General features: G+C 40.3%; 1 protein-coding gene across 11 annotated transcripts in view; it reads left to right on the top strand.

The window, feature by feature from the left end:
• Positions 1-17208, top strand: part of Tanc1 (tetratricopeptide repeat, ankyrin repeat and coiled-coil containing 1) — a 225795-nt gene that overhangs the window by 99945 nt on the left and 108642 nt on the right. For 10 of the 11 annotated variants that reach the window (XM_071619154.1, XM_071619151.1, XM_071619157.1 and 7 more), the window contains exon 4: positions 6310-6498. In XM_071619154.1, coding sequence (XP_071475255.1) covers positions 6310-6498 — 189 coding nt within the window. Of the gene's footprint in view, positions 1-6309; positions 6499-17208 lie in introns of those variants that run through there. The other variant, XM_071619155.1, reaches the window with a different exon arrangement.

Genomic DNA, 17208 nt, shown 5'->3' with positions numbered 1-17208 from the left:
GTTCACATCCCTGAGTCCCCAAAAGATGGAGATTTGAGACAGAAGAGATCTCTGTCTTCCTCAAGTTCTGCTTTGAATAAACCTATTATCTTCACCAACCTTTGCTTCCCAAATTGAACGAGAGCTGAGCAGTGGAATTTTCGATAATAATTGGAACATAAACATTTCAGATCTTTTTGACCATCTTCTTGCTGTGATGGTTCTACATCCCAGCTGCATAGCAGAATTATTTGGTGAGCTTTAAAACCATTACCTGGGCCATACCAGGTAAAGTAGCCTCCTGGGCAGGACTTGGGCACCCTCCTATGTGGAGGGGCCAGGGAACTGCTGCTGTGACCAAGAGCACTAAGCCTGGCAAAGCCATGGACCCAGTTGCTGGGTGGTCCCCCAGACCTGTGGACCTGGGTAATGTCCATATTGCTGCTAAGGAAATTTAGGATAATGAATTCCTTACTGGTGTAAGATGAACCCTTCAAGGTTGCTTTTAACCACAGCTGATCCATTATTTCATTTTTGGTCCTGGCTGAGCAGAGGAGTGGGACTTGGCTTTCTCCTGGAAGAAATGGCTCCAGGCATATCTGTGTAGTAAAAATAGCAGGCCCAATGCTGCAGGATTTAACAAATGTATAGTAACACAGGAAAGAGCAAGAAATTATTTAGGGTGCTGGATGACTAAACACCTGTATCACAGATCCACTTTGCTTGCATGGTGGGAGCATAAGGTGTGATTGAAAGAAAATTAATGATCACTGGGCCTGGGCGCCTCCCCAGGGGAGCATTCCAGGAGTGTTGTGGAACTAATTAGCCAGCCAGCACGGAACGGGAAAATAGATGAGGGAACAGGTTTCTTTTTACAGTGGCCTGTATTGCGTGTAGACCTACATATACTATTTTTGGTTTTCCCTATTAAGTATACAGTATGACATAATGCTGAAAACGTATCTCGACAGCCTTCTCAAAAGGAAGCAGTACTGAGAAAATGGACTCTGGGTCCAGTTGCCTGGGTTCACCCTGAGTTTGGACATTTGCTGGTGCCCTTGGGCATGATGCTTGATCTGTGCCTTGGTTTTCTGATCTGAGAAGAGGGCTAGTAATAGCACCTTCTCATGGAGTGTTGGGGAAGATTAAATGAGGTAAAATAAAGAGAGCACCTAACACCTTGTCCTGGCACCCATTACATCTATAAAGCATTTATTTTAAAGTGCCCTTCTGTGGGGCTTGGGGGATGGGAGTTTCTCTGAGATCATATATTTATAAAGCACAGAAACTCTTGCATGGTGACATGTCTTAAAGGAAAAATTAATGTCCAATTAGAGAAGAAATGCCAGTGTGTTTACTCATCTGTCTTAGGGGAAAGCACATTTGTACATTTGATTCTGCAACTTGGAGTATGAGGACAGTATTTACTGATCTGTATTTAGAACCCACTGGGCAGATTTCTGAAGACAAAAGGATACACGGGTCCAATAGGCTGGGTTTTTTTTTTTTTTTTTTTTTTTTTAAATTTTTTTTTATTTTTTATTGTTGGCTGTTCAAAACATTACATAGTTCTTGATATATCATATTTCACAATTTGATTCAAGTGGGTTATGAGCTCCCATTTTTAGGAGAGAAGGGAAAATGCATGGAAATGGAAGGAGACCCTCAGAGGTATACAAAAGTACATACAAGAGGAAGTGAGGGGAAGGGGAAAAATAATACAAGGGGGACAAACGAAGGCTGGGTTTTTTTTCCTACCCTGGAGGTGAGCTGCTTTCTCACCCCTTCGTGGTATTGTTTGAGAATTAGTCATGATTATGTGAATGCTTTTGAAGGTTGTTTACTTGGATGCATTTTATCTGTCTTTTTGAATATACACATTTGTGATCAGTAGCTTTGCCTACAAACTACAGGATCCCATAAGACCTCAAATGCTTGAAAGTGTTTTCTGTTGCAGACAGTGCCTTCTGCAGGGTTCAAAAAGGATACTAGATCTTATGGAGGAAATTGTTTCCAATTTCCTGGTTTCTGTAGATATATGTGCATTATGTGGTTATAAAACGTTATAATGGAAAATATGTTTAAGAAACATTAGTGTGCTTGGAGGCAGGGACCGCACAAAAGATGCTGTAATACCTTTAATGCCCTAGTTAAATGTATCATACAAGCCCTGTTTTCTGGAGCTGGAGAAACAGAGCATCTTTCTCTTTCTATTCTAAGCTTCCACCTTCCCCTCCCCCACCCCTGCCTTCCCAAGCCACTTCAGTGGCACGATAAATAGAAACCTTATTTGCTGCCTCTGCAGACCTGTTTACCTGAATGTCTGTGCTCACCCTTGCCTTGATCAGGTCTACCCTTTCTGAAATAGGTTTTTGCTTTCATCTCCCTGACTTCATCGCCCTCGTTTTTTTAAAGCCATCTCTAATCCTGCACTCCATGTACTTTAATCTGCAATGTCGGACTTTGCTATTCTGCATAGCCCCCTTTCAGCATTCATCTCCCAGATTCAGATTTTCTTTCATTGTGAATTTAAAATCCCTTTTCACAGTCTGTAATAGTGGGGAAAAAATTTAAAATATTATCAAAAGCCATTTCTGCCAGTTTAAAATGCTTTACTGGATGGCTTTATTCCCTTTGGTAATTATCTTTGCAAACTATGATTTTGACATTTATACCTCTTCTGTATATGTAGTTATATGTGTCCATGCAATTAACTGATTTTTAAAAATAAAAGTCTGTGTGTGTGTGTGTTTGTGTGTGTGTGTGTGTGTGTGTGTGTGTGTGTATGAATGACATAGTCAATATTTTAGGTTTTGCAAGTTATATACTATCGGAACTTTTTCTGCAAAAGTGTGTTTACCTCATACTTACTAAACTGATTTAGAAGGTATCTCTCTTGGGGATCTCCATTTCCCCCAAAGGTCTTGACTATTTGGGGTAATGAATATGTTAGATTCTGAACTGGCTGGTTGAGGGGAGATTCTGGCTGTGGCCCCTGTTCCTCCCAGTTAACACCCAGGTCCCTATCTGTGGGACTGGACTAGAAGCTCCTGGAGAGAAAGCATATTGGAGTGGATGGGAAGGTCTGTGGAGTGTAAACATTTCATGGGAAGTTGCTGCCCGTGCAGCAGGGGCAGGCCTGGTAAATCCCTGGTCTACCTTGGCGAGGATGCATTGTCCTCCTGGATTGGGCACTTGTGCTGCATCAACTGGAAAGGGTGATTGAAGTGTGTTTCCCATCCCTTGATGGAGGTGGGGAATGGAATAGGTTGCTGTTAAAAGAAAACAGCATCTATTCAAGGCTGAAAGAAATGTGCCAGCCATGCTGGTTGTTGCAGTGAAATGCCTTTAATTCCTCTTAAACCTCTTTAAGCATCTGCTGCGGAATGTTAAATCAACCGGAGAATTTCTGGTGTAATGTTGTCCAGAACTAGTATTGCATTGTTCCTGTGGGCGCCCCTAAGAGATTTCCACTTTCTGCTTCTGGCTTCTTGGGATCCTCTGAGCTTTCTTTGACCTTAACCCCCTGCCCTGGTGCAGTTACAGCTAAAGCTGCAGGCTCCGGGGCGCCGACTGCAGCTTATGAGCTGCTGGATCACCCACTTCATGCTTTGTGCCTCCTGTTCATCCATAAAACTCCTCTCCCTGCTTTGTGCCTTTCTAATAAAAAGAATGCTGGAAGTTTGTTTCTGAAAACCCCAACAGAACAGCATGTTTGGGGCAGATATTATAGCGTGATAGTAAAGCCAAGTTGAAATAGAACCCTGCTCCCCCAACCCCATCTCTAAGTCCTGTTTTTATTGTAGCCTGTATAAAACCAAAATGCTGGGCCCAGCTGCTCCGAAGGCTGCAGCCCTCATGGCTACGGCATGCTTTTGAAACTCATCCCCACCAGATCTGCAGTTAATGAAAATATTTGCTTTGCTTGATATAAACAAACTTTGTGGGTAGAATTTGTAATTAGGAAACCTTGTAATTTAAATCTCCTACCCTTCAAATTTCTCTTGTACTATATTGGACAGTTAGGTATTTAAGTCAACAAACCTTTTCTGAGGGATGAGCTTACTTTTGAAATTTCTGGTGGTGTTTTATTTATCTCTTCTTTTGTGTTCCCATCCAAATTAAGTTGCTTGAAGTCTGTTTTTTTTTTTTTTTTTTTTAACATATAGGTCAGAAATCCTTGTTAGTGGGTGGCCTGGTGGTCTGTCAGGCCACCTCACAGTCACAACACCGTTCTGTGACAAGTGATCTAAAGAGAGTCACAGAGCATCTCTCTTCTAACACAAGTGTCACCTCTTCCAGTCCCTCAGGTCCTGTGTGGGTATCCCTGGGGGCCTTGCCTGAGCCCTTTCCAAGTTCTCTATATCCCTGTGTTTCTTGTGTCAGTGTCCATGAATCAGGTGACCCAACTCTGTTCTTACAGGCGTGGCACCTGCTGGCATTCATCACTAGAGTGTCGGTGGCAGTAGGGACTGATCATGAGAACTCCGTACTGGATCAGAGAAAACAAGACTCTACTCTTGTGAGTCTCTTCAGAGCATTTGGGTATTCAGTCCTGTGGGAGTTGGCATTAGGGTACCAGCCCCAGCCCCACCTTAGGACCAGTTTCATTGCCAAAGAGAAGGCAGTGATGAAGTTTCATGTACTGGCTAATGGCCTCAGGAGGTGCAGTCTGTAAGATTCCAGGATGGCTCCTGTGATCCTGGGGTTGATGACAGTGACACCTCACAGTGCCATCTAGGGAAGCAGTGTTTGAGGGCTGTTGTCCACATGGACCATAGGAGCCAAGAGCCTGTGCTAATTCCTGCCTGCTTTCCTGTCTTGGGGACAGAACTCTTAGGCATTTGCCATGAATGATGTCCTTGTTTTTGTAATTTTAGTGAAGATTTTCTGGTGATTTTGTTTTTTCCTTCAAGTGGCAATCAGTTGAGCAATTTGTGATAAATTTTTAGTTTATCGGGTTTCTCAGAACCCCTTGGAGCATGGCTGGTCCAGCTGAGACTACACTCACCTTTCTGACTTTGCTGACTTGTCCATTCCAGAGCTCCTGGCTTTTCTGTTCGCAGCTCTGCTGGTTTTGAGTAGCCTTTGTAAGAGGCATGAACACAAACCCTGGTCTGAGGTGGAGTGACTCTCCTTCCCCATGGCTCCTAATATGAAACAAAGGGCACAGTGATGGTATTTGAAACTTGATAGGTTTGGTCACATCCCTTTTTTGAGCCTTATGCACAAAGATCTGGAAAAATTGAGTTCCCACATGGCTAGACAACTTTCATTTTTCTTTTTTTTTTTTTTTCAAATCTTGATTTTTTTATTTCCCCCAGAGTCGGGAGGCATGACAAGGACCAGTTGGTTGGCATTTAGCAGAGTCTGCTTTTGCTTCTGGGAAACTTTATGTATCTTTTTGATTCTACTGCCTATACTTTAGAGCTTGAAGGTGCTTTTTAATCTGCAGGATGATGATTTGCCTTCTCTCTCTGCACTTCCTCAGGTGTTTCTTAGTACAGATTAAGTGAGAATGTGATAGAGGCAGCAGCCGTAGGAGGGAAGCACAGTATCTGAGTACTTGAGGACTGGCTATATTTTTTTTTTTTTGAGAGAATGGTTCCTGCCAATATACTCCCTTCTTCGTATATTTCCTACATTGTAATTGCATCCTGTATATTTTGGAGGATCTGCAATAACCTTGTTTGTTTCCAAGGCTGTTTAAGGGTTAAGGACCAAGGAAACCTGCCTAGTATGTGAGCCATAGTTCTAGTCCTGTGTTGGGTAGGGGCTGGTTGAGGTTTGAGAGGATGGACCTCAGGTTTGGGGGCATGTGGAATAGATGGGATGGGTGAGCAGCAGGGTGGGGCTCGGAAGGATTGTGGAAACAGCCAAGACCTTCCTTGGAAGTTCCTTATTGGAAAGGAGCATCAGGAAGCCTGGGAGTTCTGGAGCAGCTCTTGCATTGGACTCTGTCCCAGTGATACTCACAGAAGGCGGTCACCTTGCCCTCTTCTTAGCTGACATCAGAGCTGCTTGTGGATCCTTCATTCTATATCTAATCCTGGACCCATTGTTAGGAAGCAACTAGACCAGTAGGGTAAGGAGAGAAAGGGATCAGAGGCAGAATTCATTGATGCTTGAGTGGTAAAACTTAAATTATCTCCCAGAGGGCAAGAAGTTTTAAGAGTGATGGGGAAAGTCATTTGAAAGAAAGTCAAGTTGTATGGGCATTATACGTTAAGGCATATGGGCATTATATTTTAAAAATGTAGTTTTTAGGAATTAAATTCACATCAACTTGTAATGAATGCTGTAACCTAAGATATTATTTCTCCACTCCAGGAGGTGACTTCAGTCAAGAGACTTCTCCAGTCCCACCCCCTGGTCATGGTGTTGACGCTCCTGTGAGCCTAGCAGAGGACACCTATCGGGTGAGCTTGGCCAAAGGTGTCTCAATGTCTCTGCCTTCATCACCCTTGCTGCCTCGACAGTCTCACTTGGTGCAATCAAGATCAAACAAAAAATCCCCAGGTAAACAAGCAATAGAGTGGCATCCAAACAAGCTGTCTTGATTGCATAAGTAATAAAACGGGATCAAAGTCAAGCACACTGAATGCCTGCAGGAAATCTTCTGGGAGATTTGTTTTTTTTTTCTTTGTTATAGTAACTTTTGGAAGAAGGGGAAAAAGCCTACCCCCTCCCCTTTTGTTTTAAAGTATGGTTTTAGTAGACTTGTCTCTTTAGTTCAACCTCCATGTAAAGTGTTCAGACTGGCCAGGCTGGATTTTAAGAGATTCAAGATCAGTATAGATGTTAAGCACAGGTTCTGTTGGTTTCTTGCGACTGAATCAAGGAACTCTGTGGACTATATGGTACATTTGAAGGTTACAGATCTAGGGAAGTGCCGTAGGACAAGCTACCAGGCCTTATATACTGATGTGTTTTACTTGATTACATCATCCCACATTGGAACAGATATAAAATTTAATTGTTTGTGAAAACTCAGACTTGTAAAGGGGGCAGGGGCTTGGGACTCATGGATGACTTGTATAAGGTATCTGGACTCCCCTCACCATTATCAACTTCTTACACTCAATGTTAACCCCAACCGCCCTAAAAAACCACAGGTATTTAACTTTGAGAGATTATGATTCAGATGTGAGGAAATTCTTTCACAGATGCTCATACCAGAACCCTAACAGTTCTTTGATATTTTCAGATTTGCTGAGTATTTGTTTACAAAAGGCAGGATAATTTGGGACCTTGCTGATGCTGCACAAGCACAAAAATTCTTCTTAGTTACACACAAACATATTCAGAATTCATCTAAAATGTGCCCTGGGTCTCTGAAATTAACTAGTTATCTGTTTTTTTCTGTTTTCCCAAATGTTTGTATTACTTAAGATGACATTTGCATTATTTCTGAATTATTTAGTGGGTATTTGATTAGGAGACCAACACTCAAGGGTTTGAATGTTAGAAATGGTGCTCTGAATTTGGTGAGTGTCCAAAAATATTTTATTGTTCTAGAATTTTCTTATTTTGGATAGCATTGTTTACAATCCAATCATTAGCTGGAACTTGGAAACCTTTTTGGTATGAAGTGATTTCCTGTGCCAAGGAATTTGACCTGTTTATCAGTATTTGGGGAAATTCCTGAAATGTCCTTGCTTCCCTCTTTGCCCTCCCCGCTGCTATATCTCTATGTCAGATGTCTTCTCTTCCTTCAAATCTTATTTCCCACACTGCCTCTTTTGCTAGGTTACCCTGGTCTGAATCGCTCTTTCTTTGTAAAAATTATGTACGGTATCTTACCTTTGCTTTTTGATCAGCTAAGTTATTTGCCCATTTTCTCTGAGTTAGTGTTTGTATTGACACAAATTCTTTGTTCTATCAAACTTTATTCAGGCTTCTGAACCTTCTCCCAGGCTCATCTGTGCATTCTATTGTAAAATCCAGTTTTAGCAAAGAAACCTGCTAAGTCAGTTTAGCGAACTGACTTACCCCCTAATCTGATCAGTTTCCTCACCCTGCACCAGCCCACAGGTGATGCCTAACCACCCTGGCCAGTATTTAAGCAAGGATCCTGTTAGGTCAGTTGAATGAGAATCCCCCACTTACTCCTAATGTTTGTAACATTCTGTGCTCCAGCTACACCCTGCTCCTTGACTATAAATTCCCACTAAACCATTCTGTATTCAGAGTTGAGCTCAGTCTCTCTCCTCAACTGCAAGATGCCACTGCAGGTGGTCCCAAAACCCACACCTGAATGAAGTGTGCCTTTCTGTGCTTTCACAAGTATCATTTGATGATTTTTTTTTCTTTAACAATATGTGCTTTGTTTATGTAATCCTTGAGGATAGGCAGGATGTCTTATCTCAGTATACCTTATGTATGTAAAATAGAGATAATTCTGAACTCATCTGTATCCTTAAGGGACCTCATTTGAAGGTAATTCCAAGTACAGAGATTTGATATTTTGGATCATGTTCCCTCTGATTGTCTGTGCTACTGCAAATGAATTGATGTTGCTTGGGCCTAGGACTAAGGAATACCTAAGAGACTACAGGGAATACTGTACTTCAGATGTAATTTTATTATTTATAACAAATTCAGTGTCTGTTTTAGTGGGACTTTGGGTAACAAGGAATGGCATGCCTATCCAGAGGGGTTTTGGGCTGTGGCCAAGGTAACCCTGATGAGACGTGTTTCCTTATATGCCCAGACCAATCAATATTAGATATTTTCAGCTTTGAGAAAACATTCTCAAGTTTTTCCTCCACAGGAATGAAATTTATTTTTGCTAAATTCTTTGCTTGGCCTTATGAATAGAAGAGAATAGTAATTCTGCAACATTCAACTTTTAATGGATTGCAGAAAATATTCTCCATATTAGATGTTTTTGATCCAAATGAAATAAACAGGTATGTCTCTAACAGAGCAGCTCTTGTGTGCTGCTCAAATTTGTGTAGCAAATTAGTGTCTCACAGTGGTGATTTGGCTTCATTATCTTTGTAATTTTAATTTGAAAAGTTAGGGTCAGAGATGCTTGCTTAAAAATGGCAGTGACTCAGAATACATTAAATGATAAACAGTATTTTTTCCACAGTGTCTAATGCACAGATTTCTGATTAAACCATGTGGTTGGGAAAATAGCTGGAGCTCTAATGTTCTACCTGCCTATTTAAAAAAAATGTTTTTTAATTGACATATGGCTGTGAATGTTCACTGGGTTAAAAATATCCATCTATTTTAGAAGCTTGCACTGTTGCTGCTAATGATACAGTAAGTACAGTGTATCTGCAGCTCCCAGAAGGTACTGAGCCACTCCCCATCTCCTGTCTCATCCCTCCACTCCAGTGGACTGTGCTCAGACTCAGCTCTGAAATTACCTTGATCACTTTTCTGATTTGTAAGATTAGACCCTTTTCTCATTTAAAATAGAGGCCTTTTGGGGTTGTTCTTTCTTTCTTTTTTTTAATTTAAATTTTAATTTTTTAAAACAAAACCAAACCTGTTTTACTTGTTTGGATAGAAACTCTTCACTAATTGATGCTAATCAAGAAACTGTTGGAGACGGGAGCAATTATTCTATTCTAGTGAGGGTCAAATGCTATAAAACCTCTCTGAAGAAGGCACTCGGAACCAAATAACCTGTATTAATAAAAATTTGTATTAACATAATTGGTGATTAGCCTCTGAGTGTTGTATTAATGTGGCCTTACATTTTATGTGATGGAGTTCTTACATTCCACCTTAAATTGAGTTTTTTTTTTTTAAAATTTTTTATTGTTGGTTGTTCAAAACATTACATAGTTCTTGATATATCATATTTCACACTTTGATTCAAGTGGGTTATGAACTCCCATTTTTACCCCATATACAGATTGCAGAATCACATCAGTTACACATCCATTGATTTACATATTGCCATACTAGTGTCTGTTGTGTTCTGCTGCCTTTCCTATCCTCTACTATCCCCCCTCCCCTCCCCTCCCCTCTTCTCTCTCTACCCTCTCTACTGTCATTCATTTCTCCCCCTTGTATTATTTTTCCCTTTCCCCTCACTTCCTCTTGTATGTACTTTTGTATAACCCTGAGGGTCTCCTTCCATTTCCATGAAATTTCCCTTCTCTCTCCCTTTCCTTCCCACCTCTCATCCCTGTTTAATGTTAATCTCCTTCTCATGCTCTTCGTCCCTACTCTGTTCTTAGTTACTCTCCTTATATCAAAGAAGACATTTGGCATTTGTTTTTTAGGGATTGGCTAGCTTCACTTAGCATAATCTGCTCTAATGCCATCCATTTCCCTGCAAATTCTAAATTTTTAAAAAACCTTTTTGCCACCTTCCTCTATTTATATTTTTTCCACTGTTAGTTAGAAAATTAATTTTTTGAGTATTGTTTCAAAATTTTTGTGTTTTTCTAAATGGGGAATCTATTTTCTGTAATGAAAACAAGGACCAGCATCCATTAAAATAGTTCTGTGGCTGTTGTAATACTTTTTGGATTGAGAACTAATCAATATTTGTAATGCATCCTTTTGTCTTCCAGAGAAAAGTAAAGCCCATTTCCTGTGGTGTATTTATTTGTAATATCATTAGTTATTTCACATTTGCATTCTTTTTCCCAGATCACATTGGCCTATTATGAAACAATCAAGAGAGTCAGGCATTAATGAGACGAAGCCTTTTGAAATACTGTGGGTACAACAGAAAATGGGGACAAATTAGGGATATGGATGGAACCTCCATAATTTAGAAATCTGAAATGCTCCAAAATCTTGAACTTTTAAAAAAAATTTTTTTAGTTGATGGACATTTATTTTATTTATTTATTTTTATGTGATGTTGAGGATCGAACCAGGTGCCTCACACATGCTAGGCAAGCCCTCTACCACTGAGCTACATCCTCAGCCCCCAAATCTTGGATCTTTTTGAGCACATACATATCATCTCAGGTGAAAAATTCTGCCCCTAATGTCATGTGATAGGTCACAGTCAAAATGCAGGCATGCCAAGAATATTGTATAAAATTACCTTTAGGCTCTGCATATAAGATGTATATGTAACATAAATAAATTTTGTGTTTTAGTCTGGATCCCACCCCCATGATATCTCATTATGTATATGCAAATATTTCCAAATCCAAAACACTTTGGGTCCCAAGTATCTCTAATAAGAGATCCTAACTCTATATTGCTCTTCTGCTTGTACTGGCTGGTGTGGGGAGACTAGAGAGTGTGCTGCCATTTCCACTTCTGCCCAGTTCAGTTCATTTCTGTCTCACAGTTGACACACCTCATGTAGCATGTTTGAAAGCCACTCTTGCTATATCTTTAAGGGAACACTGACAGGTTGTGAGATAGAAGTCATCCTGCCTGATTCTTGGACAGTGAGTTTACGTCTGACAAGGTGCTGCCTCCCCAAACCCTGCAAGAATATTTCTTGTAGAAAATTTGGAAATCTCATTATTGACGTACTGCCAGCATTTTGATATTATCTTTTCTAGTCTTTATTTTAAACTGCAACCTAAACCTGAGACCACATAATATAAGGGTTTTATGTTCTGCTTTTTTCCCCTTCAGATTGCATCATGAGAAATTTCCAGTTTGTTTGAACAACTTGTTATGTCTGTGGTTTCAATGTTCTATAATTGATTTTTAAATTGATTTCTAATTGTTGGATGTTTACTTTATTTTTCATATTTTAAAAATTGCAGCATGAACCAACATGTTAATATCTTCACTATTAAATTTCTGTTATGAATTTTTTATTTTAAATTGTGGTCCAATACCTGTAAGATTTATCATCTTAATCAGTGCTCAAGCATACAGTTTAATAGTAAGTACATTTACGTTCTTGTGCAACCTGTCCCCAGAACCCCTGATAGGAATACTTTTGTCTGATAATTTTTCTATGTACCTTTGATGCCTCTTTAAGGGTGGCAGATTCCCAGCAGTGGAATCATTGAATAAAATGGTTTGCATTTGTGGAGAATCTTGATACATATTGCCCAATTCTTTCCAGAAAGGCTGTATTGATTTCACATTCTCTCCAGCATTCTTTAAGATTTTTTTTTTTTTTTTTTTGAAGATAACATCTTCTGGGAACTATCTAAAATGGATGGTACTTTGTCCGGCTGGGCTGTGGATTACTGGGGATTTTAAGAGGCTGAGAGGTCATTCTGTATCCCCCCTCTTTTGAACTTCCTGTCTGTCTGCATTTCTCAGACAATTTCCATTTTCTTTCTTTCCAGGATACTGTGTCAGGGGCATTATCACAATTGACTCAGATCAAGTTCATGATCAGAAAATACACTTAGCTTGCTTCCAATTGTATCTGTATTTGCAGTGTCTAATGTTGGGTGAGGCTCATAGAGATCATAGTGGATCTAAGCCACTAAAACACTTCCCGTCCTGGCGTCTTTGCAGATGTAGTAGCAAAGACTTCATAGTCATTATGGATCTTGTCCGAAAATTGTGCGAGTTATCAGTAGAGCTTAGTTCTCCCTCTCTGTCCCTAGCATGTTCTTCTGTGGTCAGTCTGCACCTATATGTGGTGGACAGGTGAGCTCTAAATGACAAGAGTTTATGTCCTGGTTTCATGCACAAGGGAGACTGTAGGCTGAAGGTTGTGCACATGCATCTAGGAGGCTGCTTCGGGTGTGGAGAATGATGTAGGAAGTGCACAATTCTTCTTGCACAACCATCTAGTTCTTGTCCTTGTTTTCACTTCTGATTTGCTAAGAGCACAGTTGGGATCTGACCTTCAGCAAGAACAGCTCTTCCTGGCAGGTGACTAGGACATTCCTTGTTTTTTTCCTGGAAGCTTGCATGATAGTCTTTGGTGCCCAGCTGTGAAAAGTGACACAGCATTTTCTGCTAAAAATGGTTGACTACACATAGAAACTGTGTGTGTGTGTGTTTGTGTGTGTGTCCCCACTTTGAACCTGAGCAACTTGAGTCCAGTATTCCCCTGCCAATGAGTCCTGGTTCACTTACATACAATTTGGCTGCACCCTGGAATCACCCAGGGAATTTTAAAGAATACCAATGCCTGGGTCCTTCCTTTAGAGGTTGTGATATGATGCATATGAGGTATAACTTGGGAATTAGATTTCTTATTTTTAGAAAGTTGTCCATGGATTCTAATATGTAGCAAATTTAAAAACCACTGATAAAGAATGTTATTGCTCATATAATTTCTACTCAATGAGAATAGTAAGTATGTATGTATATATTTTAATTTTAGAAACATTTGAGGAGGAAATACATTAAAAAACAGGCAAAATTTCTGAGTGAAGAAATACATTAAAAAATAGACAAAATTTCTGAGTGAGGTGGTTCATGTTTGTAGTCCAATCTTCTTAAGTAGATCATTTGAGCCCAGCAGTTCAAGACCAGCCTGGGCAATATATATATATGAGACCCTGTCTCTTTAAAACTGCATGAAATGATACAATGAATCTTGATTCCTCCTTTACCCCGCCAAAAGCAACCACTTTTAATATTTTCTTGCATTCTTTCTATAGTACATAAACAACAATTATTCATTTTCCCATTCTCCCTAGCATTGAACAAATAAGAGGCTCCCAGTTTTCCATTAAAGAACAATGAAAGAGCATTCTTCTATGTTATTATCTAAAGACATGTGATTCTTTTCATCACATAGACTATAAAAGTAGAATTGCTGGGTCAAAACTTAATTTGGCTAACATTTTCTGTTTTTCTTACTGAATTATCATAGCTTTGTTGATATTTGTTTTAAAGCCATTGGTCAAGTATGCTGCAAAAAAATTTTCCTGTTTCATTATTTCCCACCTAATTAGGTTACAATGTTTTATGACTCACAGAAGTTTTTCATTTTCTGAAGTTAAATTTATATTTTTTTCCATTACAATTTATCCCATTGCATTTTTAAAAAACAGCTTTATTGAAATATGATTTATATTCCTCATAACTCATCTATTTAAAGTTTATAGTTCAGTGATTTTTAGCATTTTTATAGGGGTCTGCAATCATTGCCATAGTCTAATTTTAACAAATCCCCCCCCCCCAAAAAAAAAAACCAAAAAAACCTCAACCCTATACTCATTAGAAGTAATTTCCACATTCCTCACTACCCTTCATTTCCCTACCCCTAAGTCCTAAGCTGCTACTTTCTGTCTCTACAGATTTGCCTATCCTGGGCATTTCCTGTAAGTAGAAACATTCTGTGTGTTCTTTTGTGAGTAGCTTCTTTTACAGAGCATGTTTTCTAGGTTCATCCATGTTGTAGTATGAATTAGTACTTCATTCTGTTTTACTACCAGATAGTATTTTATTGTACGTATTTGAAATATTTTGTTTATCCCTTCTTCAGATGATGGACAATCAGATTATTTTTGGCTGTTACAAATAATGTTACTATGAACGTTTGAATATGTATTTTTATATGTACATGTTTCCATTTGTTCTTGGGTACATACCTCATAGTGGAAGCAATGGATCATATGGTAGTTCTGTGTTTAGTGTTTTACCTCTTAAGGTGTTGCCAAGTCATTTTCTAAAATAACTGCAACATTTTACATTTCCCCCAGCCACATATGCCTTTTTACTATAGCCATCCTGGTGCAGTTTTATTTAATTGTAAGGATTTTTTATATTCTGAATACAACTTCCTAATCAAATACATGATTTGCAAATATTTTCTTTCATTCTGTGGATTCTTTTTCTACTTTCTTGATAGTATTGTTTCAAGTACCAAAGTCTTTCCTTGTTATATAGTTCAATTTTGTATTATTTTGCTTGTGTCCTTATGACCTCATGTCTAAGACTATTGCCTCATCCAGTGTCACAAAAGTAAATGCCCATGTTTTCCTCCTTAGAGTTCTGTAGTTTTAGCTCTTACGTTTTATTATTTTTCAGGTGGATACCAGTTATACCAGAACCATTTATTGAAAAGACTCTTCTGTTTCATTGCACAATCTTTGATTGACATCATTGCTGAGCCCTAAACCAGCCTTGTTGCTACACTTCCACCTTATTCATTCTCTTCCTTATGCCCTGGGTCAGAATTTTCTGCTCAGAGCTGACCCAGGGTGTGGCTTCCACCTTGTTTCATCCATCTTTCCATCTCTCCTTTGCCCTGTGTGAGGAATGACCTCCTCTTGTTGCAACACCTGTAGCACCGTGTTTTTCTCTTCCCTCTGCACAGCCCTGTATTGCCTTTCTTTGCCTTGACATTCCATGTGCAGTCTTGTCTTTGAGTCTTGTCTAGAACCCTGAAAATAGGCTCTGGTCATTCCTTCAGGATCCCACCACTTCCTTTATCCTGGTGATGGGGCATAGACACATGACTGTTAGCATGTATTCTGTACTCGTCAGCTCCATGTGATCAGTTGAAAACACTCATGGATACGTAAGCAATTTAGATTTAATGGTGCCTAGGAACACACCTTTCTCCATACCTGGAGAGTCAGGCACTTTATAATTAAGGTCCAGCTTCCCTCTCAGAGCTTTGCTGTCATCAGGCAGTGAGCAAGGCTAAGTGTGTCTTAAACTGAGTTTGTTGGCAGCTTCTCATCCTTGCTCTCCTCTGCCCCTGCCACACTCGTTTTCTTGGGCTTTTCTCGGTTTTGCTGCCTGTTTTCTGCCGCCTGCAGTTAATGATGACTGGAGGTTTTATCCAGTCAGACTTTACAGCAGTGTCAGCTGCACCCTGTGGTGGTGTCAGATGGCAGCTGGAACAAACCCAGGGCCATGCTCAGAAATGCATGTTTTCTCTCAGAGAAAAATAGGTGGGGGCAGGGTCATGGTGGGAACCTCTTTTTGATCATTTCTGATTCGCAGAGAAACACAGAAGGCACAGAATCCCATGGAGGCCATTATACCTTGTATCCAACATTAATGAACATCAGATTAACGTAGAAACAGGCAGAAAGAAAAAGAGTGATGTTGTAGCTCGGATCCCCAAATTCGTTGTGAAACTCTTTGTTTTGTGTATGAGAGACTCAATAGGAAGAGCTGGCTGTGTTCCAGGCAGAGGGACAAGAATGTGCAAAGCTGTAGAAAGGGGACTTCTAGAAGGAGACTGGTAAGAAGTAGAGCACCTTACCAGAGTCTTCCTGATTCGGGCCTTGAGTGTGGAAACCAGGACGCCTCACCTGGGTAAGAGGCTTATCTAGAGTGGCAAGCAGGGCCACTCGGGGCACACTTTCTCTGAACAAGGATTCTGTGATACATAATTTAGGACATACCCTTCCCAGGAAAGGTGATTTTTCTCACCCCTGCCTCCACCAGCAAAGTCCTAGTTGGTGGTCCCAGGTCTTGAGTTCCCACTTTTGAAGAGCCTGAGAGAATTAATTCTCCACCATAAACCAGGAATCTTGGAGACCCTGGTTTTCCCTGAGAGAGAAGGTCCTGACAGATGCAGTCTGTCTCTCTGCCCATCTTGGGCAGGCTGGAATTGTATGTACCTCCCAGCTTGGTGGACTGGCACAGATTATACTTCCTTATCTGGGAGAGGGGTATGGTGCTTCTAAGGGGGGAGTTATGTACTTGACATGTTTGTTACCCCAAAATTTCTGTGTTGAAATCTTAGGAGGTGTGGCTTCTTCTAGGAGGTAATTAGATTTAGGTGAGTTTATGAGGACAGAGACCTCATAATAGGATTACTGCCATTTTATATGTAGAGAAAGAGACTAGAGCTGGTTCCGCCTTAGGATCTTCCCAATGTATCTTCTTCATAAGCCTATCTCCAGACACTGGATGGGCCAGGGCCTTGAACTTGACTTCTCAGCCTTCGAACTGTGAGAAATGAATTATGTAAGCCACCTGTTGTGTGGTATTTTTGCTCTAGCATCCTGGACTGACTACAACATAGGGCAAGCAAAGACTTAAATGAGATGGAGACTGTAGCATGTCGGGCAGTTTCCTTGTAACCATCTGCCTTGGAGCCCATCTTCAGCGTCCTTCATCTGACTTGATGGATTCCTCTAGTATTGGTCTCCTCAACCCTTTATCCTCCAGTGGGATTCCACCCTCAGATCTGTGTTTTCTGGCAAGCATGTGTCGTCATGATGTGCAGCTCCGCCCTCCTGCAAGGCTTTGTTCCCTGTGAATAGGATATGGAAGCAGCATAGTGCAGCCCGTTCCACCTCTAACTCTGCCACCAACTTCTCGGCTATTCATCTTCTCTTGGTTGCACATGATTGGCTTGAAGCGATTAAAATGTTATGTATGTATAATCGCCTGCGGAGG

The sequence above is a fragment of the Marmota flaviventris genome, chromosome 11, assembly GCF_047511675.1.
Source record: "Marmota flaviventris isolate mMarFla1 chromosome 11, mMarFla1.hap1, whole genome shotgun sequence".
NCBI classification, from domain to species: Eukaryota; Metazoa; Chordata; class Mammalia; order Rodentia; family Sciuridae; genus Marmota; species Marmota flaviventris.
Note: the sequence above shows the minus strand (reverse complement) of the source record. Positions and strands in the feature narration are given on the sequence as shown.